Here is a 24861-nt window from a genome sequence, read left to right on the forward strand (position 1 = left end):
CTTACAATGCAGTTACAGCCCAATAAAACCATCCTAGGTTAAAAACATCCTAAGTTGAAAATGCATTTAATACACCTAACCTATGAAACACCATAGCTTAACCTCACCTATTTTAAACATGCTCAGAACACTTACATTAGCCTACAGTTAGGCAAAGTCATCTATCACAAACCTATTTTATAATAAAGTATGGAATATCACGTATAATTTATTGAATACTATACTGAAAGTGAAAAATTGATGGTTGTATCGGTACAAAAGACTTGTAAGTTTATGGGTTATTGACCTTTGTGATCTTGTGGGCTGAATGGGAACTAGGGCTCACTGTGCTGCCTTGCATCACGAGAGAGTATCAAACTGCACTAGCCCAGGAAAAGATAAAAATTCCAAATAAGGTTTCTACTGAATGTGTATCACTTTCACACCATTATAAAGTGGAAAAATCATAATAAGTCACACCATCGTAAGTTGGGGATCATCTGTACATTTTAAAAGTTCAGAAGTTCCCATCATGGCTCAGTGGTAAGAACCCGACTAGTATCCATGAGGACGCAGGTTTGATCCCTAACGTCGCTCAGTGGGTTAGGGATCTGGCGTTGCTGTGAGCTGTGGTGTAGATCACAGATGCAGCTTGGATCTCACGTTGCTATGGTTGTGGCGTAGACCTGCGGCTTCAGCTCGGATTGGACCCCTAGCCTGGGAATATGCTGCAGAGGTGGCCCTAAAAAGCAAAAAATAAAAATAAAAGTTCAATAGCCCACCAACATATATATAGATAGATAGATAGATAGATATGCCCAAAACAAAAGGAATGCTTTCCAGTGAGAATGAGGATAAGAATTGAGTCGCCCATATTACCAGAGTCAATGAAATTAACTGCATTTTAAAACAAATTATAAAAAAAAAAACTCATACCTATTTGGAATTAATGTATAAATATAGTCTATAGGATGGACAAACACCAATGTGAAAGACTGTCACAGAATTTCATAGTTCAGGAAAATAGCTTTAGTGCTTCATAATATGGTAAGAAAAGTTAGAAAGGAGTGCATTTCAGGAAATTATTCGTAACAATTAGCAAAGAAAACCATTAAGTTAAATACTGGATATACAAGAACTGAGGTCCTAGAGTACCAAAAGAGTTAGACTTGGATTAGAATTTAAAGAATGTAGTTAAAGAAAAAATTAACTGGATCTTTGTAATCAGTTAAATATTTAACCACTTCAAACAAATAATTTAGTCCTCTCACATAGTTCTAAAAATTTGCTATAGCATCTAGTTTTCCATATCAAAGGCACATAATTTCATTAGCAGAGCTCCCTTTGTTTTAGACTTAAAATCACCTCTGATCCACCAGTTTGTACTAACAATTACCAAACTACTATTTAAATAACATTTAAACAGTTTTATCAAGATATAATGTACATGCCATAAAATTTTAAAGTGTACAGTTCAGTGGGTTTTAGTATATTCATAGTTATACAACCACCATTACAGTCTAATTTAGAATATTTTCATTACTCCAAAAAGAAACACAGTAACTATTTGCAGTTATTCCCCATTCCCTCTTTCCTCCCAGTTGTAGGCAACCATTGATCTACTTTTTGTTTCTATTTAACATTTTAAACTTACAACATTATTGTTCTCATGCCTATTTCAAATCCTTGGCTCCTCACAGGTTAAAAAGCTCTTAAACTAGCCAAATATACAAGTCCTATGACAACCTCACTCAGAAAACATTCAAACGATGTTATGATTGTTCCATCTCTAAGAGTTTTTGATCTGGAACACATGTTTCAAATTCTGTTTGCACCGCTTGCCAGGGGTGCTAAACTCATTTAATTAGAAGGAATAAAAGCATTCTGTCCAGACTCAAAACCGAGTTTGTTCTATTTGGATTATCCATTCCAGGCTCTTGATAGTAGAACAGCTTTATGAATCTAGTGTGGCACACCATTGTCTTCAGTAATAATGTCATCTTCTTCACTGTCTTCATCCTTTGTCTCAGTGTTTGGTTCAATCTTCTATGGATAGCCAAGAAAGCTATTATCAGTAGATTGGCTGAGCTGCCAAAAGTCCTACTGTTTCTAACGCTATTCTCTTGTTTTCTTGTCTTGCTGGTATGATGAAGTTGCAGCTGTTTGCAATCATCCTATCTATTACTTGATCAAAACCTATTTCTGAAATTTCCATACCATTAACTTCTAAAACTTCATCATTAACAGCCAATAGTCCTGTTCTGTGAGCCAGACCTCCTGGAGCAAGCCAGTCTATAAAGATTCCTGGGACCTTCTCTGAGCCATGCTTTATCTCCCTTAGGATAAAACCATCCCAGCTATAGATAGAGTCCTAGGTAATGTTCAGTGACATGTTTGTAAAGATGAAGTAATCCTCCAGTGTGTTTCTGAGGGAATATTCACACCTGTAATAGAAGACATACACATGAAGTCTTGGTACGTACCAATGACTGGAACTGGCTTTTTTCTGTGGTTGACTGAACATTGGTTAAAACATTTTCCTTCTTCATTAGCCTGTCTGTACCAAAGGCATTGTTAGCCTCTTCCTATTTTCTGTATAAAAATCTTAAGCAGCAAGTTGGTTGTTGAAATAGCTTTGTGATAATTATCATCATTATTTTTTTTTTAATTTTTTTTGTCTTTTTTGTTGTTGTTGTTGTTGTTGCTATTTCTTGGGCCGCACCCGCGGCATATGGAGGTTCCCAGGCTAGGAGTCGAATCGGAGCTGCAGCCACCGGCCTACGCCAGAGCCACAGCAACGCGGGATCCGAGCCTCGGCTGCAACCTACACCACAGCTCACGGCAACACCGGATCGTTAACCCACTGAGCAAGGGCAGGGACCGAACCCGCAACCTCATGGTTCCTAGTCGGATTTGTTAACCACTGCGCCACAACGGGAACTCCTATCATCATTATTTATAGTCTCCCTGGATGTCTGTATAGCCTAATAAAATGTCAACATTAGGTATCTTCAGTGCCAAACCTGCTCTTTTGCTGCAGGATGCCCTGGTAGCCGCAGTCACGCTGAGTGCAGGGGCTGCAGCCCAGGAGCCTGCAGCTTACCAAATGTACCTGCAGAGGTTGCTTGGATCTCAATGCTGAGCTCCACAGGGTGGCTGGGGCATCCTGTCTGTCTGGCAGGTAGCGACATAACTCCATCCACTCTCCCTCTGCTTTGGTGGCTGCAGAGCTCTGGTGGAGAAAGGTGAGGAGGCAGCTAACTAGCTCATCTACCTAAAGCTTTTGACTTCCTCCTCCACAACTAGGCTTCTTACCCAGGCCAGTGGTGCCAACCTGAGAGACTTTAAGTGAAAATATTAAAGACATTTTGAAGAAAAAGATCACCTCTAATCCTGCCACCTTAACATATTTTACCCATTTATTAAAAATTACCAGAGTTCCCGTTGTGGCTCAGTGGAAACAAACCTGACTAGTATCCATGAGGATGCAGATTCGATCCCTGTCCCCGCTCAGTGGGTTAAGGATCTGGCATGGCTGAGAGCCATGGTATAGGTAGCAGATGGCAGCTCGGATCTGGTGTTGCTGTGGCTATTTCTTAGGCCAGCAGCTGCAACTCCGATTCATCGTCTAGCATGGGACCTTCCATATGCTGCAGGTGCAGCCCTAAAAACAAACAAACAAAAGAGTACCCTCTGTGGCACAACGGGAGCAGCAGTGTCTCTGGAGTGCTGGGGCACAGGTTCTGTCCCTGGCCCAGCACTGTGGGTTAAGGATCTGGCGTTGCTGCAGCTCTAGATCCTGTTCCTTGGACTGAGAACTCCATATGCCGTGAAGTGGCCAAAAAAGAAAAAAACAATTACTGAAAAAAAAATAAAAATTATTTTCCAGGTCTTGTCCATTAGTATACGTGTTTTTTTTCTAAGAGAAATAATAAAGCCATTTTTTGTTTTTGAAATAAGTATTTGTTTAACCATGCTTATTTCCTCCAGCATATAACATTCAATATTTTTTTCATGGGTATGTTTTCAGAGTCTGAAGGACATCCAACCTTATATCCTTTTTCCCCTTTAAAACAACTTTATTCTATATATTTGACAACTTTAATAATAAAGACCTGAGAGAAATAGAAACTTTTGTATTGTATGCAAATACCAGGTAGGTAGATTTTCTGCATATTTTTCTCTCCCCATCAACTCCCCACATTGCCACATTATTGCTAAATTAGCAATCAGTCTTCCTTTTTTGGCGCAGGCTCATGGCTATCTTTACCCAGTTGTCTAGGTTTGTGTATGTGTGTGCACGCACACATGCTGTGTATGTGTACAGGTATATGTATATTTTAAACATAATATTTCACCATCTTGAATTCTTCCATACCCCTTATATAAACATATACTACTGGTTGCTGAGGTTTTGTTTTGTTTTGTTTTGTTTTGTTTTGTTTTTAGGGCCACACCCACAGCACATGGAGGTTCCCAGGCTAGGGGTCTCATCAGAGCTGTTGCCACTGGCCACAGCCATGCCTGATCTGAGCTGCATCTGCGACCTACACCACAGCTCACGGCAATGCCAGATTCTTAACCCACTGAGCGAGGCCAGGGATCGAACCTGCATCCCCTGAATGTTAGATTCATTTCTGCTGAGCCACAATGGGAACTTCCGATTCTTTTCATACCAGTATTGGTTTTCAGAGTGCTGTTTTTCCCAACCACTATTCCCTCAAGATTCCTGACTGCCTAGCCCCTTTATGTCAAAGCTTTATTGGACATCTTTGTCTCTCTGCCTTCTTAACTTTCTACTTACCCAGTACAAAGCCTGAATGTGATTTCACAAAGAAGCCTTAACTTATCTCAGCATATCTTATTGCACTCAGTCTTTTTCACATCTAAACCTTCTCCAATATTCATACCTCATTTTCTTCTGTGTTCACAATTCCTGTGTTCTGAATATATTTATTTTCTAAGTATCATATTCCTTACCTTCATTTCACTTAAATTCTTTTTTTAAAAAATCTCCCAGAGTTACTGTGGTGGCACACCGGTAACAAACCTGATTAATGTCCATGAGGACTCGGGTTTGATCCCTGGCCTCACTCAGTGGGTCAGTGATCTGGCATTGCCGTGAGCTGTGGTGTAGGTCATGGACGCAGCTTGGATCCCTCTTTGCTGTGACTGTGGTGTAAGCCAACAGCTACAGCTGTAATTCGACCCCTAGCTGGGAACCTCCATATGCCTCAGGTGCAGCCTTAAAAATCAAAGGAAAAAAAAAAAAAAAGAAGAAAGAAAAAAGCTCCCAACCCTTTCTTTGGGTTTTTACCTCCAATCCCAGGGTTTCTGTCTTCTGTCAATCAATTTTTCTCCCTTTCACTCTTAACCTCTCTGATAATTCTGTTTTCTCACCCTTCTCCAAAACCTCACATTCTGATAATGTATATGTACCATTCAGTTGAGTACTTCTGAATAAATATCTGCTTTTCAAAAAAGTGAAATGTAAACTATTAGCATGGAAATAACCCCTGGGAAGATGAGGTCTCCACTTGAAAGCTTCAAATAGAGATTCTCCTGCTAGTGTTGAATTACAGAGCTTTATCTGATATTATCTGAAATGGTATGACTACTTGAACCACACCAAATATTCACTATTATGAAATGAGACTAGATCGTTGATTTTACTCTTTTATCTATTTTGATGGACCTGAGAAACAAAACTTAACACCTTAGGGAAGCTAATTTTCATATGCTTTAGATTATATTGAGAATTGTCACCTGATCCATGCCAGAGTCCGTTCCATTGATGAGAGGAACTCAAAATTGACAAGGCAGCCTAATCCATTTTATACTTTTTTCTTTCTTTTTTATTACAGTTGAATAATTGTTCTATCAATTTCTGCTGTACCAACCCATTTTATACTGATATTGATTGTTGTAGCTGTTCATCCTTGTGTTGGGTTAAAGTCTACTGGCTGTAATTATGTTCATTGACTCTAATTCTGCCCTCAAGCTAAACAATTTGAATCCCTTTTCTACATGACAGCCTTTTAGATCTTTAAAGGTAGTCCTAAAAAGCAAAAAAAAAAAAAAAGCCCAAACCAAGATTCCATCTTCCTTTAGTTATAAAAGAGTTTTTTGTTTGTTTGTTTGTTTGTCATTTTGCCTTTTTCTAGGGCCGCACCCAGGGCATATGGAGGTTCCCAGGCTAGGGGTCTAATCGGAGGTGTAGCCACCTGCCTACGCCAGAGCCATGGGATCCGAGCCACGTCTGCAACCTACAGCACAGCTCACATAAAACAGAATTTTAACATCAGAATATAAGACTTTACACATAATCCTATTTTATCTCATTAGCCTGTAAGGCAGCCTTGGCTTCGTTGAATCTTGGTTTTTGTCATCTAGTTTATGCTGATTCAACAAAGATCTTGAAACTAGTGTTGGAATGTTTTCAGACATCTGGGAAACAATAACCAAAAGTCATGGAGAGTGTCATCTAAAAATTGTTGTATGAGGAGTTCCCGTCGTGGCGCAGTGGTTAACGAATCCAACTAGGAACCATGAGGTTGCGGGTTCGGTCCCTGCCCTTGCTCAGTGGGTTAAGGATCCGGCGTTGCCGTGAGCTGTGGTGTAGGTTGCAGACGCGGCTTGGATCCCGCGTTGCTGTGGCTCTGGCGTAGGCCAGTGGTTACAGCTCCGATTCAACCCCTAGCCTGGGAACCTCCATATGCCGCGGGAGCGGCCCAAGAAATAACAACAACAACAACAACAAAAGACAAAAGACAAAAATAAAAAAAAATAAAATAAAAATTGTTGTATGAGCTATAAGTCAGCTCTTGAGGTATATTGAGTTAATAACATTATAAATTGACAAGTCCAGGAAAGACTGAAGTCCATGCCAGCCTACAAACCAGAAGCTTTGTGTTGAACTTTAATTCCAAGAGAGATGATATTCCCAGACATATTGTGCCAACATAATGCCAAAAGAGCTGCTAATTCTTCCCAAGAAATAAGTTAATATGCATATGAAGTAGAGATGGAGTCATTATGACTGTTCTTTTATTTTGCATTTGACAAGCAGGTATTGAGCACAGTGTCAGGAACAGTGCGAGATTCTGGAGAACCAGGTTTGCTTGGGGCAACCCTGATTTGCACCTCTTGTCCCAGTGTAATTATTAGTAGCATCATTTTTCACTTTCAAAAGCGTCCAGGTTTGGAGGATAAATTATCTGGCCACTCTTCTCATAACCCAGCCAGTTCCTTTTAGTATTTTATCTTGGTTAGATATTACACAGCTGTAATTTGGCAGCTCTAATGAGGCTTTCTTCCATTTGAACAGATTGTTCCTTGACTGTGGGCAGTTGATTGCAAAAATAATAGCAATTAAAGGTCTACATGTACTTAATATTTTTCCTGAGCCACCCCCTAGAGGACACTATTATATACATTTGAGATGATCCATTTCCAACAAAAATGGAATCTTTGTTTATGCCTGAAAGTCATAAACATTTGATACTCTTAAAGAGCACATTGGAACCAATATTATGAATAAAACATCTTTTGCTAAGCAGTAAGGAAATATTAAAAATCATTAACATTCTGAACATCCTTTTTTATTGTAAAAACTGAACTTTTATGCCTTGAATATACAATAATCCATTATAACAATTATGCATTGACTTCAAGAATATGCATATTTTATGCTTCTTTTGTGTTTTTCCTAACTGATAGTTTTAATGGTTAATAATTTTAATAAATTCTGTATCATATAGTTTTCATATTTATGTAAAGTAAGCACTTAAATAATTCTACTTAAATATTACTTTCCTATGAAAGAGAAAACAAGAAGTCTCTTATGGCACATCGGGTTAGGGATTTGGCATTGTCACTGCGGCAGCTCAGGTCGCTGCTGTGGCATGGGTTTGATTCCTGGTTGGGGGAACTTCCACACGGCACAGGTGCAGCCAAAAATAAATAAGTAAAAATTAAAAAAAATGCTAGTTCTTAATTTATGACCTCAATCATGTGGTAATGCAGAATTCTAGTATTTATAATTAGAATGTTTCTTAGAGATTGTATGATGACTTTTATGTCATCAGTGGGTAATTTGTTAGCTCCTAATATCAAAAGTGTATTACCTGTGTTTCACATTTTGGATTTCCTAATGTAATGTTCTCTTTTTAGAAAAGGTGGACAAGTCCTATTTTCAAGAGAAGATGACTTTTAACAGTTTTGAAGGATCTAAATCTTGTGTACCTACAGACATCAATAAAGATGAAGAATTTGTAGAAGAGTTTAATAGACTAAAAACTTTTGCTAATTTTCCAAGTAGTAGTCCTGTTTCAGCATCAACGCTAGCACGAGCTGGTTTTCTATATACTGGTGAAGGAGACACAGTGCGGTGCTTTAGTTGTCATGCGGCAGTAGATAGATGGCAATATGGAGACTCAGCAGTTGGAAGACACAGGAAAGTATCCCCAAATTGCAGATTTATCAATGGCTTTTATTTGGAAAATAATGCTGTGCAACCTACAAATCCTGGTGTCCAAAATGGTCAGTACAAAGCTGAAAACTATCTGGGAAACAGAAATCATTTTGTTTTAGAAAGGCCATCTGAGACTCATGCAGACTATCTTTTGAGAACTGGACAGGTTGTAGACTTATCAGACACCATATACCCGAGGAACCCTGCCATGTGTAGTGAAGAAGCTAGATTAAAGTCGTTTCAGAACTGGCCAGACTATGCTCACTTAACCCCTAGAGAGTTAGCTAGTGCTGGACTCTACTACACAGGTATTGATGATCAGGTGCAGTGCTTTTGTTGTGGCGGGAAACTGAAAAATTGGGAACCATGTGATCGTGCATGGTCAGAACACAGGCGGCACTTTCCTAATTGCTTTTTTGTTTTGGGCCGGAATGTTAATATTCGAAGTGAATCTGATGTGAGTTCTGATAGGAATTTCCCAAATTCAACAAATCTTCCAAGAAATCCAGCCATGGCAGATTATGAAGCACGGATCATTACATTTGGGACGTGGATATATTCAGTTAACAAGGAGCAGCTTGCAAGAGCTGGATTTTATGCTTTAGGTAAACTTTATTATTAAACTGAGCTAATAAATAACTTGCCAACTATCCCAGGGCTCCTAAAAAATAATAGATGCCATTTGCCCACTAAACTAGTAAATATTTAGGTGTAGGCTGGTATAGTTATATATATTAGTATTATTCTTTGAACCCTTATGTTGAATCTGTAATATAAGCACTGAATTATATTGTGCACCTTCTCTTTGTGTTGAATATATATGTATCACATGCATTTTCTCTACACCTCACAACAACCCTGTAAGAAGAGTTAATAGAGAATTTACTTTGGCTGATGTTAAAATTGATATCTGCCTTTTGTACATAGACTGTATATTTGAAAGCTGCCCTGTATGATACCTTATTGCTTACCAGGAGCACTTTTCAAATGGAGTACTGTAGACATCTCAGTATAAAAAAAAAGGGCCATTAGTGTGAGGGCTTCCAGGAATATTCAGAAAAAGTATATCAATGTATATCTGACCCATTTACTTTGGGTGCCAAAATACAAAATATCAATTATTTCAGTAGTTTATTTACTTAGAATCATATAGCAAATCTTGCAAGTTTGCTTAGTGCCATATTGCTATAACCTTAAAGAAACTTACTTTGTAATTTCATTATACTGAACTTTATTGTTAAAGTTTCAGTTTGAAAAAAAGTAAGTGTAGGAGTTCCTTTGTGGCACAGCGGATTAAGGATCTTGGCATTGTCACTGCAGTGACCCGGATCACTGCTATGACTTGGATTTAATCCCTGGCCTGGAAATCTCCACATGCCACAGGGCAAGGCCAAAAGAAAAAAATTAAGTGTAGAATTGATGGCCCAAAATGACATATGTTAAAACCAATTGTAGTTTTTCACGTAAAGATTAGGAAATTTTGTTTTTGTCTTCTGTAAAATACCTCAAATTCAATCAGTGAATTTAATGTGTATTTCCTCCTCAAATGAGCTTATCTGTTACTTAGATGTGAATTCAGATATCTTTTTTTAAGCTCTAAGGTTTTCATGTGATTTAGAAATGCTTAATTTTATAGTATTTAAAGGGGTGTTTTGTGTAAGCTTGTAATTACACAAATACATTTATTTTTTACTTTTATGTTTTCTTAGGTGAAGGTGATAAAGTAAAGTGCTTTCACTGTGGAGGAGGGCTAACAGATTGGAAGCCCAGTGAAGACCCTTGGGAACAGCATGCGAAGTGGTATCCAGGGTAAGGTATTTAAATGTTCATTCAGTGACAGGCAAGTTGGACTGTATGCAGTGAGGAAATTTGAATAACTTTTCACCTCAACTATTTTTGCCTTCACCAGTGGATCGAAATTTGCACCAGGTTTATAAAAATGGGGTCACCTACTTTATATATTTAAAAAAAAAAAATAACACCTAAGCCTTCTCTGGTGACCAAAACATTATGTATCATAAATATGACATTCAGATGATTCCTTTTCTTTTTTCTTTTTTCTTTTTTCTTTTTTTTTTTTGTCTTTTGAGGGCCGCACTTGCAGCATATGGGGGTTCCCAGGCTAGGGGTCCAATTGGAGCTACAGCTGCCAACCTACGCCAGAGCCACAGCAATGCCAGATCAGAGCCTCATCTGAGACCTACACCACAGCTCAGGGCAACACCGGATCCTTAACCCACTGAGCGAGGCCGGGGATCGAACCCACAACCTTATGGTTCCTAGTTGGATTCATTTCTGCTGCACCACGACAGGAGCTCCAGATGATTCCATTTCTAAACACCAAATTAGGAATGTCTGCTTTTGTTGTTGTAGGAAGTGGGCTCTTTAATGATGGGGACAAGAGAACCCATGTTGCAGAGAACTTATCACACCCCTTAGCAAATACTGCTGAATCTCACTGATTCTAAGACACATAATTGTTCACAGTTTAAATTTGTAAAATCTGGACACATGTGATGCTGGGTGATAATGTAATTGGCAGTGGTGGTACATCATATAATCATACTGTTTACAGTTAGTAGCATCTTAAAATGATGACATTCTAAATGTCTCTTTGTCATCTTGCCTATTTAAAATAAAGTACACACAAAAAAACAAAATAAATAAATAAAATAAAGTACACAGATGCATACAGTGATATGAATTTTTGGCCTGCAAAAGAGTACAACTTGAAATTTCAAAATGGTAACTTGAAAATAAATCTTAACCTTTAACAACCTTAAAAGGAAAGACTGAAAGCCTAAAAAATTCCTTTAAAATGTACAATTAGTTAATCTAAATAAAACTCAGTAAGATTAATGATTTAAGGAATTCCCTTGTGGCTCAGTAGGTTAAGGATCCAGCGTCGCTGCTGTGGCTCTGGTTACAGCTGTTGTGCAAGTTTGATCCCTGGCCCAGGAACTTCTGCATGCCCCCCCCCAAAAAAGATTAACTATTTAAAGCTTCTTTTAAATATCAAGGTGCTAATTTAATAACTTGCTTAAAAGTTGAAGGGTCTCAAGTTGATATTTTTTGCTCTACTAACATTAGCATATTAAGATAACAATGGGAACATTATTTTAACCTTAAAATGAAGGTTGGATAGAGAATTGAATAACATTTTATTTTGTGGCTCCTTAGATCAAAAAGCAAGTTAATGGAATTAAGATGATGGAAAGTATATTTTTACTTATACCTTACTAATTTATGAGTTATTAGAGTTTAACTTTATTTTAATTATTTAGGTGTAAATATCTGTTAGAAGAGAAGGGACAAGAATATATAAACAGTATTCATTTAACACATTCAATTGAGGAGTCTCTGGTAAGTCACATATTATAGATTATGTATTTTCAAATATTACACAACTTGTTTTGCAATGATTTCTTGGAGTAAAATTCACAGTACAGTATTTTAAATTAATAATATGTGGCGAGCTTAAAGGGGAGATTTGAAGAGTGCTAGTTTTTCTTAATCCAAAGCGTATTTTTGGAAACGGAATTGAACTGATTTAAGTTTTGCTCAGGGCAAAAATGGGCTTGAAGAAGTAAAATACTTAAATCCCTCAGCCTTCTGAAATTATACTGTATAATGTGATTTATATTCATAAATAGTTCTTATCTTTTCATAGACAGTCTTTAAAATCTCAAAAATGTATCTAAGTTGATAGTGTGGCCTGGGGTGGCCAAAGCATCAGTACTATGTGCAAAGACCCCTGGACTAGAATGGGAGACAAGAGTTGCCATTATGGCCCTACCATGAACTATATTGTCTTGATCAAGTTGTTTAATCTCTCTGAGCCTCACCTTCTTGTCTTGTCTGAAATGAATGGATTGGGTTAGATGATCTTTTAACTTCTAGCTTCATCAGTCTGTGCCTCTTATGACTACTCATATGTTAAATTGGAATAAAGCCAATTAATAAATTCATTATTAATGTAACTTTTAAAATTGAGGCAATTGCCTTCTACCCAAAGGAATTCTAGGAGTTTCTGTCATGGTGCAGTAGAAACGAATCCAACTAGGAACCATGAGGTTGTGGGTTCGGTCCCTGGCCTCGCTCAGTGGGTTAAGGATTGGGCATTGCCGTGAGCTGTGGTGTAGGTCGCAGACGCGGCTTGGATCCCGTGTTGCTGTGGCTCTGGCGTAGGCCGGCAGCTACAGCTCCAATTAGACCCCTAGCCTGGGAACCTCCATATGCCGTGGGTGCGGCCCTAAAAAGATTAAAAAAAAAAAAGAAGAAGAAGAATTCTAACTTACAATTCATATTTCTATTTTAGGTGAGAAGTGCTGAAAAAACACCATCATTAACTAAAAGAATTGGTAAATATACTTACTAAAATAATTTGCCAATTTACTATAGCTGTTATATATAAGGTGGAAAGATAAACTGATTCTCTCAAGGTATATTTATTTGAGATAAGATTGCTATAAATTAAAGAATTAATGAAGTACCTATAAATTTAAGTTGGATATTTATATATTAGGAACATTCATTCAGAGGTTAGACAGTTTTTTCAAGTTTGAGAGGAACAGCTGTAGGCTGTCCATTGTCATTTCTGTTAAAATCACAACAAGGAGGGTTAAATGTATTTTTGTCCCTGGAATTTCTTCAGTTAGCCAGGATTGTGAATCCAGTGTTCTACTAATGACCGGCCCTAACCTACGTGATTCCTTATCCCATGCCATCTTTTTCTCTTCACCAGCTTCTTCACAGAGGAGTACGGTTTGGTTTGTTTACCATTACCTTATAGAGAGGTAGAGGTTTTTTATCACAAAGATAAAACATCATAGACATCTTTAAAAATAAAAAGTATGCAGGGAAAAAAGTATGCAGAAAAAGATATTATGTTAAGCAACAAAGATATTGTTATCCCACTTCTCAGATGAAGGAACAGAAGTTAAGTGACCTGCCCTTGATTATATTACAAAGCTTTAGGGGAACTAGGACTGTAAATAAGGTCTTCTGAATCCCACATCACACTACAGATCTCATTTTCAACCTGGGCATCGCATTTGAAAAATAATAAATTTAGAGTATTCGTGATGATTCACTACTCCCTATACTCATAGCATGATCTATTTAGTATTTTAAGGATTACAAGGCAAGAGAATACTACTATATATATTCATAAATATGCTAGAGAAGGAGAGCCACTTTGATATTATTTGATAAGGATTTTGTAATGTATATAAATTATACAGTTTAAGAAGTCATTTATGGGAGTTCTCGTTGTGGCGCAGCAGAAACAAATCTGACTAGGAACCATGAGGTTGTGGGTTCAATCCCTGGCCTTGCTCAGTGGGTTAAGGATCCAGCGTTGCCATGAGCTGTGGTGTAGGTCACAGTCGTGGCTCGGATCCCAAGTTGCTGTGGCTGTGGCATAGGCTGGCAGCTGTAGCTCCAATTAGACCCCTAGCCTGGGAACCTCCACATGCCACAGGTGCGGCCCTAAGAGAAGCAAAAAAAAAAAAAAAGAAAAAAATCATTTATTCCATCCTGTATTTTTGAAATTATCCAGAAGCAAAGATTCTATAACATTTCTCTTACAATGAGATCCTGCTGTGTAGTATTGAGAACTATGTCTAGATACTTACATCGCAACACAACAATGGGAGGGAAAATTAAGTATGCATGTATGTGTAACTTGGTCCCCATGTTGAACAGCGGAAAAAAAAATACAACATTTCTCTTATTCATTTATTTTTTGGCCATACACATGACATATGGAAGTTCCTAGACCAGGGATCGAACCCATGCCACAGCAGTGACCCAAGCTGTTGCAGTGACAATGACAGATCCTTAACCCACTGCACCACAAGGGAACTCCTAACATTTCCTGATAGTAATCATCCTTTCGCTGCTTACTGTTCTTTTTGTGACTAATGAGACTCTTGCTCTGGTTTAGGATTAGTGGGGGGGGGGGTTGCTTTTTAGACCCACATCTGTTGCATGTGGAAGTTCCCAGGCTAGGGGTCAAATCAGAGCTGCAACTCCCAGCCTGCACCCAGCCACAGCAATGCCAGATCTGAGCCACGTCTGCAACCTACACCACAGCTCCCAGCAACACCAGATCCCTAACCCACTGAGTGGGGCCAGTGGTTGAACCCACATCCTCATGGACACTAGTCAGATTCTTAACCTGCTTAGCCACAACAGGAACTCTGGAATAGTATTTTTAAATTGAGATATAATTCATATAGCAGAAATTTCACCCTTATAAAGTGTGTACTTTAATGGATTTTGGCATATTCACAGAGTTGTACAACTATCACTATTGTTTAATTGCAGAACATTATCATAACCCCAGAAAGAAATCCCATACCCATTAGCAGTCACTCACCATTGTAGCCCACCTAGTCCCCAAGCCCAAAACAACCACTAATTTACTTTTGTTTCTATGGATTTGCCTATTCTGGACATAAATAAATGAAATCATAATATGTGGCCTCAAGGTTCATGCATTCATTTAAGTATATGAGTACTTCTTTTTTATGGTGGAAAAATGCTCCTTGGTACATAGATAATACAACATTTTGTTTATCCATTCGTTAGTCAGTGGACATTGGGGTTGTTTGCACTCTTTGGCTATTATAAATGATGCTGATGCTGCTATGAATATGTGTTCAAGTCTTTTTTTTTTTTTTTTTTGGCCACACCTGAAGCATATGGAAGTTCCTGGGCCAGGGATGCAATCCAAGCCACAGCTGCAACCTACACCACAGCTGTGGCAATGCTGGATCCTTAAACTACTGCACTGGGCCAGGAATTGAACCCACACCTCCACAGCAACCCGAGCCACTGCAGTCAGCTTCTTAACCACAGTAGGAACTCCCAGGTTTTTTTTCTTTAATTAAAAACATTTTTTTGGCTGCAACATGCAGCAGTATGATGTGGGGTCTCATGTTCCGAGACCAGAAATTGAACACAAGCCAAAGCATTGAAAATGCCAAGTCCTAACCAGTAGACCACCAGGGAACTCCCTGTTCATGTTTTTGTATGGGCCTAAGTTTTTAGCTTTCTTGGGTATATACTTAGGATTAAAATTGATGGGTCATGTGATAACTCTATGTTTAAATTTGATAAACTGCCAGACAGTTTTCCAAGGTGGCTGCACCATTTTATATTACATCAGCTTTGTATGAGGGTTCCAGTTTGTTTTTTCACAACTTTCTTGACACTTGTTGTCTGTCTTCTTACTACAGCCATCCTAGTGAAGGTGGCTCATTGTGGAGAAATGTCTCCTTGTGGTTTGATTTGCATTTCCCTGATAGCTAATGATGTTGGGCATTTTTTCATGTGCTTATGGACCATTTGTGTGTCTTTGGAGAAATGTCTGTTCATCTCCTCTGCTCGTTTTTTAGTTGGGTTAATTGTCTTTTTATTATGGAATTGTCATTGTTCTTTATATATCTTAATGGATTATAAGTCCCTTGTCAGCTATGATTTGCAAATATTTTCTCCCATTCTGTCTTTTCACTTTCTCGTTGGTGTCCTTTGAAGCATATAACTTCTAAATTTTGATGAAATCCAATTGTCTATTTTTTGTTGCTTATGTTTTTGGTGTCATAGCTAAGAAATCCTTGCCTAATCCAAGGTCACCTGTGTTTTCTTCTAGGTTTTTTATGGTTTTAGCTCTTATATTCAGGTCTTTTATCCACTTTGAGTTAATTTTTGTATATGGTATGAAGTAGGAGGTTCTTCTAATTCTTTTTCATGTGGATAGCCCATTATACTTGCTTTTGGTTTTTAGCAACCTGAGGTTGAGATAGCTGCAGAATATCCATGTAGGTGGATATTAAAACCTAGAACTCAAAAAAAAAGGTGGTTAGGAGTTCCCTTGTGGCTCAGTGGGTTAAGAACCCAACTAATATCCATGAGGATGCAGGTTCAGTCCCTGGCCTCGCTCACTGGGTTAAGGATCCGGTGTTGTCATGAGCTGTGGTGTTGGTCGTAGATGTGGCTTGGATCTGGTTTTGCTGTGGCTGTGGTGTAGGCCAGCAGTTGCAGCTCCAATTTGACCCCTAGCCTGGAAACATCCATATGCCACAGGTGTGACCCCACCCAAAAAAAAAAAACGAGGTTAAAAATGAGGTTGTGTGGGGAGGGTGATGTCCATAAGATGGTTAAAAAAAAATCGATGAAGGAATGGAAGAGAACCACCAAAGTCTAATTAGGTGGGCAGAGGAGCCAGCAAAGAAACAATCAGGAGTTGCCCTATGGCTCAGTGGGTTAAGGATACAGCATTGTCACTGCTATGGCTCTGGTTACTACAGTGGCACAGGTTCAGTCCCTGGCCTGGGGAACTTCTGCATGCCATGGGTGCAGCAAAAATAATAATAGTTAAATTAAAATGTTAGAAATGAATCAATTAATAAAACCAGAAAAGAGTGATGTCCAGCTGACATCTGGCCATCTCCACCCCAAAATCTCAAAAACAGCTCAAATTCAGCATGTCTAAAAACCATTCAGGGGAGGTCCCTGGTAGCCTAGTGGTTAGGACATGGTGCTTTCACTGCTGCAGCCCAGGTTCAGTCCCTGCTCTGGGAACTGAGATCCCACATCCAGCTGCTATATGCAGCAGCCAAAAAAATAAGTAAATAAAACAATTTTTTTATTAAAAAAATCTTAAAAACTAGGAGTTCCCATCGTGGCGCAGTGGTTAACGAACCTGACTATGAACCATGAGGTTGCGGGTTCAATCCCTGGCCTCGCTCAGTGGGTTAACGATCTGGTGTTGCCGTGAGCTCTGGTGTAGGTCGCAGACGCGGCTCGGATCCCACGCTGCTGTGGCTCTGGTGTAGGCCGGTGGCTACAGCTCCAGTTTGACCCCTAGCCTGGGAATTCCATATTGCTGCAGTAGCGGCCCTAGAAAAGACTAAATAAATAAATAAATAAAATTTAAAAATCATAAAAACTAAAAGCACTCAGACTGATTTCATTTCTGGTCTTCCTCCTCCCGCCCCCCCTATTATAGTTAATAGTACTATAATTCACAAAGTCACCTGGTAATTTGAGTCATTTTAAGTTCTTTTTGTCCCTTAATTCCTCAGAATTTAATGAGTTACTGGGTCTAATGAGTTCCACCTTTGTCTAAAATCTATAGAGTGTTGGAGTTCCCGTTGTAGCGCAGTGGTTAATGAATCCAACTAGGAACCATGAGGTTACAGTTTCGATCCCTGGCCTTGCTCAGTGGGTTAAGGATCTGGCCTTGCAGATGTCGCTCGGATCCTGCGTTGCTGTGGCTCTGGCGTAGGCCGGTGGCTACAGCTCCGATTAGACCCCTAGCCTGGGAATCTCCATATGCTACAGGAGTGGCCCTAGAAAAGGAAAAATACAAAAAGAAATTTTAAAAATGATAAAAATCTATAGATTATCTAAAATCCACAGATTCTGCCATAGTCCCTGCCTTTATTCCCCATCCAGACTATTGTACTCTCCTAACTGGTTTTATCTGCATTATAACATCTTTTTTTTTAGGTCTTTTTGTCTTTTTAGAGCTGCACTCTTGACCTGTAGAGGTTCACAGGCTAGGGATCCAATTGGAGCTGTAGCCCCCAGCCTACACCACAGCCACAGCAACGTGGGATCCAAGCCACGTCTTCAACCTACACCACAGCTCACTGTAATGCCAGATCCTTAACCCACTTAGTGAGGCCAGGGATCAAACCTGCATCCTCATGGATGCTAGTCAGGTTCACTAACTGCTGAGCCACAATGGGAACTCCTGCATTATAACATCTTAACAGAATTTTTCTTTATCAAACATAAATCTTAAGAGTTCTCCTGTGGCGAAGTGGGCTAAAGATCCAGTGTTGTCACTGCAATGGCTGGGTCACTGCTGTGGTGAGTTTGATCCCTGGCCTGGGAACTTCCATGTGCCACAGATGTGGCCAAAAAACAAACAAGCAAAAACAACAACAAAAAACCCACAAGTCTTAAGTTAGTTTCCTACTTAGAAAATATCTTTAGTTGCTTACCATATAATATTCTTCATAATCAAATCCCTATATATCTCCCTTTCCAGCTTCCACTTTTAAAAACCGTTATTAAGGTATAATATACATAAAATGCTCAAAGTGCACTAATCATAAGTGTTCAACTCAGTGAATTTTAACGTGTGTGTGTGTGTGTCCATTATCCAGATCAAGATATAGAGCATTTCCACCACCCCAGAAAGTGCCTTCAGGCCCTCTTCCCAATAAATATCCACCCCCAAATTATATTCTACTATTACCATAGATTAGATTTGAACATCTTAAAAATGTAATCATACAGTATATACTCCTTTTTTCCTCTGGTTCATCATTATGATGATGATTTGCTTATCATATCTATGAGATTGATCCATGTTGTCTGGCATAGTTCATTCTCTCTTGCTGTGTAGTATTTGAATATACCATAATTTATCCATTCACCTGATGATAGATATTTGAATTATTTACAGTTTGGGGCTTTATAAGTAATGTTGCTATGAATATTCTTGTGTATGTCTTTGGTGGACATATGTTCTCATTTTTAATTCCCAAGAGTGGAATTGATGAGTCAGAGGATAGAAATCTCCTCTTTAGTACATCACAATGTGTATTCCTTCTTTGAATATTATTAAAGTGAGTTTCTATTTGCTTTCCTGCCTTAGCTAGTCCACCCCCCTCAGCTGCAGAAACTTAGTCTGAGGATAGGAAACTGATACATTCAAGATCACAGACTGGGACATCTCTCTATTTCTCTTGATTTTTTTCAGAATAATTGCTGGTGACTCAGTAAAGACATCCACCCTTTTAAGTACTTTATGTTAGTTGTTAATGGGTATAGCTGATTTGAAAGATGTTCAAATTTTTGATGCTCTTAACCCTTTTCTTATCTGTTTTACCAGAGTTGCAGCTGCCGGCCTATGCCGCAGCAATGCCAGAGCCAAGCCACATCTGTGACCTATACCACAGCTTGTGGCAGCACTGGATCCTTGACCCCACTGAGCAGGGCCAGGGATCGAACCCACATCCTCATGGATATTAGTTGGGTTTGTTTCCATTGAGCCACAACGGGAACTCCCTCATCATAGTCTTTAAAGCACCTAATCTCAATTCATAGTTCTACAAAATACCTACTTGTATTTTTTTTGGCCTCACCCACGGCATGTGGAAGTTCCCGGGCCAAGGACTGAACCCACACCACAGCAGTGATCCCACCCCCCGCAACAAGCCACAGCAGTGACAATGCTGGATCTTTAACCTGCTGAGCACCAGGGAACTCCCTCACTGCATTTTCTATTATAAGATTCTGAAAGTGATTCTTCAGTGCCTCACTATTTCAAAATCCTCTTTCCTATGCAGCTTTGGTTTGCTGCTTTGGTTTTGATTTTTTGCTTGCTGCTTAAATTTTTCTTTTAACTATACTTTGCTCTTAAGTTGTGTTGATGAAAATAAACTATGATTATTTTCATCACCAATTCTCGTTTCAGATGATACCATATTCCAGAATCCTATGGTACAAGAAGCTATACGAATGGGATTCAGTTTCAAGGACATTAAGAAAATAATGGAGGAAAAGATTGAGACATCTGGAAGCAACTATAAATCACTTGAGGTTCTGGTTGCAGATTTAGTGAGTGCTCAGAAAGACAATGCACAAGATGAATCAAGTCAGACTTCATTACGGAAAGGTATGTATGCCTGGTTTCAAAAAACAAGAAACACCTAACATCACTTCATTATGGGTAGTATCTTATATGACTTTCTCTCCTCTCATATTCCCATTATGATAAACATTTTTTTTTAAACTTTTTATTATGGAAAATGTCAAACATACTCAAAAGTGGAGAGGACAGGATAATGAACCTTCACATACCCATCAACCAGCTTCAGTAACTATCAACACTTTTCCAATCTTGCTTCATTTCTTCCCCCAACTTTTTTTTGTTGTAGTATTTCAAAGTACATCCCAGACATTCTATATATCATTTACCTATAAATACTTGAGTAAATATCTAACAGGTAAGGACTTTTTTTAAGATAACCTTGATAATGTGTGTTAGCTTGCTCAGACTGTTCGAACAGTACCGTGGACTAAGTGACTTAAACAACATTTGTTTCTCATAGTTCTGGAGGCTGGGAAATACAAGATCAAGGTGTAGGCAGATTTGGTTCCTGGTGAGGAGGACTCTTCCAGGCTTGCAGAGGGCTGCCTTCTCTATGTCTTCACATGGCCAAGAGAGAGCACTCTGCTTTCTCATCTTCTTCTTATAAAGACATTGATCCCATCATGGAGTCCCATCCTCGTGACCTCATCTAAACCTAATTTTCTCCCAAAGGCCCCACCTCCAAGTACCATTACATTGGTGGTTATGGCTTCAGCACATGAATTTTGGGGAGATAACTAGACATTTAGCCCGTAGCATACTATTATCAAATACACTTAACATAATTTCATCTGAAATTCAGTTGGTTTTCTTTTTCTTTTTTCTTTTTAAGGCTGTACCTGCAGCCTGTGAAAGTTCCCAGGCTAGGGGTTGAATCAGAGCTGCAGCTGCCAGCCTACACCGTAGGCACAGCCACAGCCATGGCAATACCAGATCTGAGCTGCATATGTGACCTGCACTGCAGCTTGCACCAACATTAGATCCTTAACCCACTGAGCAAGGCCAGGAATCAAACCTGTGTCCTCATGGTTACTAGTTGAGTTCTTAATCCACTGAGCCACAATGGGAACTCCCTGAAATTCAGTTGGTTTTAATTTTCCTCATTGTCTTAAAAGGTTTTTACAGGAGTTCCCACTGTGATGCAGCAGGATTGGCAGCATCTCTGGAGTGCTGGACATAGGTTTGGTCCCTGGCACAGTGGATTAAAGGATCTCGTGTTGCCATAGCTGCAGAGTAGGTTGCAATTGTGACTCAGATCTGACCCCTGGCCCAGGAACTCCATGTGTCACGGGGTGGCCAAAAAAACAAAATAAAGTTTTTACAGTTTATTTTTTTCTGCAGTATATAAGGAAGATCCACTGATCCATTAATTTTAAAAGTGTGAGTTTATGCTCTATTTTAAAGGACAATGAAGGCTAACTTTTATCACTGTGTGTAGATCGTAAGTTTTGTAGTTGAAACTACTTGGATTTAGAGTGTTCTGCAACTTTTCATATGATGTAAATATATAAAGGAGTTATATTGCTAAATAGAGCTTGAATGAGTGGCATTTTAATACTGTGAATCATATATAGAAGGTGTATTAAGTAATGTAGAAGAGAAGTATATAAACTCCTATTAGGAAAAAAAGACGTTAAAATATACAAGTTTTTCCTTTAAGGATGGCAGCTGCTGTAGAGCTTGTCAGCAACATTGAAAGTTAAAGAAGAGGTTTCAAACTGAGTACATTTGGGGGTACATTATTATAATCATTCTCTAAGCTTTTGACCATCTCTACCAAAAGATGAGAATTCTGAGTGCTAATAAGCCTAGAAGTTTACTTTTTTTTAACATTAAAGATCCTTTTGATCTTTATTTCAGATGCTTTTGAAACATTATTCAGATAATTAAATGTCATAAAACAATTTAACATTAATGATTTTTATTTTTTATTTATTTGTTTATTTTTTGCTTTTTAGGGCCACAGGTGCGGCACATGGAAGTTCCCAGGCTAAGGGTTGAATCAGAGCTGCAGCTGCCAGCCTACACCACAGCCACAGCAACACCAGATCCAAGTCACGTCTGCGACCTACACTGCAACTCACAGCAACGCCAGATCCTTAACTCACTGAGCAAGGCCAGGAATTGAACCTGTGTCCTCAGGGATACTAGTCAGGTTCATTACCACTGAGCCACAACAGAAACTCCCACATTAATGATTTTTAAAATTACATTAGTTGATGTAAAAGATTCAACAGAAAGCATACTACTCTTCCCCTAAAGATTCATTTGTATAAAACCTATAATAGGAGTTCCCATCATGGCACAGCAGAAATGAATCCGACTAGGAACCATGAGGTTGTGGGTTCAATCCCTGGCCTCGCTCAGTGGGTTAAGGATCCAGCGTTGCCATGAGCTGTGGTGTAGGTCACAGATATGACTCAGATCTGGCATTGCTGTGGCTGTGGTGTAGGCTGGCAGCTGTAGCTCTGATTAGACCCCTAGCCTGAGAACCTCCATATGCTACTGGTGCAGCCCTGAAAAAAAAGGAAAAAAAAACCCTATGATAGTTCCACTTGTCTTGATATTGGTAAAACAAACAATTTACTTTGTGATGCAGATGATTATATATATCATTTCCCCCTGCATCTTTTTTTTTTTTTTTTTTTTTTAGGGCTGCACCTGCAGCATATGGAGGTTCTCAGGCTAGGGGTCAAATTGGAGCTACAGCTGCTGGCCTACACCGCAGCCACAGCAACGCCAGATCCAAGCTATATCTGCAACCTACACCACAGCTCATGGCAACACCGGATCCTTAACCCACCGAGCAGGGCCAGGGATCAAACCCACATCCGCATGGATACTAGTCAGGTTCTTAACCTGCTGAGCCACAATGGGAGCCTTCAGGTACCTGAAGGTGTTTGCATCAGAAGTATTTGGGGGAGTTCCCGTCGTGGCTCAGTGGTTAACGAATCTGATTTAGTCCCTAGCCTGGGAACCGCCATATGCCGCCGATGCAGCCCTAAAAAAAAAAAAAGACAAAAAATAAAAATAAAAGTGGCTCAAGGAGTTCCTGTGTGGCTCAGTGGTAACGAACCAGACTAGTATCCATGAGGACTCGGATTTGATCCCTGGCCCTGCTCAGTGGGTTAAGGATCTGGCATTGCCGTGAGCTGCTGTGTAGGTCACAGATGGGGCTTGGATCCCGTGTTCCTGTGGCTGTGGTGTAGGCTGGCAGCTACAGCTCCGATTTGACCCCTAGCCTGGGAACTTCCATATGCCATAGATGCAGCCCTAAAATAAATAAGTAAAATGGTTTAAAATAATATAGTGAAAATATTAACAAGTAACGTCAAAAACGATCTAGATACTGCCTTTACTGCTATGTGCCAGGAATCTCCCAATCTAGAAGAGGGCCTTGTAAAAAGTAGGAGAAAGGTGCTTTAGGAAAGGATGTAGAATCCAGTAGTTACTCTAAAGGCTAGAGTGAAGTAATTGCCAGAGGTAAATTATTAGTCTGGAAAAAATGCCCAGAGCATCACCATCTCAAGTGTCTGTATTCAAGGCTAAAATAAGGTAGGAAAATTAGAGTCCATGATATTGGTGTTTGGTAGGCAGGACATTTCATCCATTGTGATCTGTAACATGGAGTTGCAAGCAATCAGAACCAAAGGAACTTAAAGATCATTCAATAATTTTCATTGCTTCAGTGAGAAAACTGAAGTACAGATGTGCTATTACTCAAGGTCACTCAGACAGTAGGGAGTAAAATTCAGGTTTCCTGACTTCTGGTCCAATGTTCTTTTTTCTTTAATTTAGAAAAAAAATGTGGTTAATACACATAAAATTTACCATCTGAATCATTTGTAGGGGTATGGTTCGGTAGCTTTAACTATATTCACATTGTTATGTAATCAATCTCCAGAACTTTCATCTACAAAACTAAAACTCTGTACCTATTAAACAACTCCCCATTTCCCCCTTCCCCTAGCAACCACCGTTCTACTTTCTGTGTCTTTAAATTTGACTAAGTATCTGGTCCATTGTCCTTTTTTACTCGTTATGGCATCGCATCCCAAAGTAATGCATAAATCACTTAATTGTTTTCCTCTTTTTGATTTGTCTTGGAATTACAAAGCTACTTTTTTTTTTTATGGCCTCACCTGCAGCATATATATGGCAGTTCCTGGGCCAGGGATTGAATCTGAGCCACAGCTGTGACTGCACTGGATCCTTTAACCCGTGACCCTGGGCTAGGGATCAAACCCATGCCTCCGCAGCAACCCAAGCTGCTGCTGATTCTGCCACAGAGGAAATTCCCACAAAGCTACCATTTAAATAAAAACACTGAGAAGGGGTAATCCCCTGAACCACAGGCCTGGCCAGGGGAGGGGGCTGGTGTAGGAGAGGCCCCCTGAGGGAAAGGAAGCACAAAAGGGACCTGCTGTAGACTCAGGGCAAAGGGAATGCTGTGTGAGGCTGGGACCTATAGCACTACAGGAGGATTGGACATGAAGCCACAAAGTTACTTGGGTTTCCCCTACTCATTTGCTTTTTTTCTGCTACTTCTTCATGATCTCCAAGTCCCTCTGCTTGCGGATGGCAGCAGGAAGCTCGTCATCTCAGTGCTTTCCCTTAACCAAGTCACTGCTTTTCAGTATTCCTCTGGTGGGCTAGCTCAATTCATGCTGGTTACCACAGTCACGGCAACGGCATGAATATACACTTTATTTTGACTTTTTTGGCCAGATGC

General features: G+C 39.4%; 1 protein-coding gene across 5 annotated transcripts in view; it reads left to right on the plus strand.

Annotated features, from left to right (window-relative positions):
* The window catches only part of XIAP (X-linked inhibitor of apoptosis), a 42629-nt gene that overhangs the window by 11501 nt on the left and 6267 nt on the right, over positions 1-24861 (plus strand). For all 5 annotated transcript variants that reach the window (XM_047764499.1, XM_047764502.1, XM_047764504.1 and 2 more), the window contains 5 exons: positions 8152-9057; positions 10162-10261; positions 11737-11815; positions 12771-12813; positions 19953-20153. In XM_047764499.1, the coding sequence (XP_047620455.1) occupies positions 8152-9057; positions 10162-10261; positions 11737-11815; positions 12771-12813; positions 19953-20153 (1329 nt within the window). The remainder of the gene's footprint in view (positions 1-8151; positions 9058-10161; positions 10262-11736; positions 11816-12770; positions 12814-19952; positions 20154-24861) is intronic.

This window comes from Phacochoerus africanus, chromosome X (assembly GCF_016906955.1).
Source record: "Phacochoerus africanus isolate WHEZ1 chromosome X, ROS_Pafr_v1, whole genome shotgun sequence".
Lineage (NCBI taxonomy): Eukaryota > Metazoa > Chordata > Mammalia > Artiodactyla > Suidae > Phacochoerus > Phacochoerus africanus.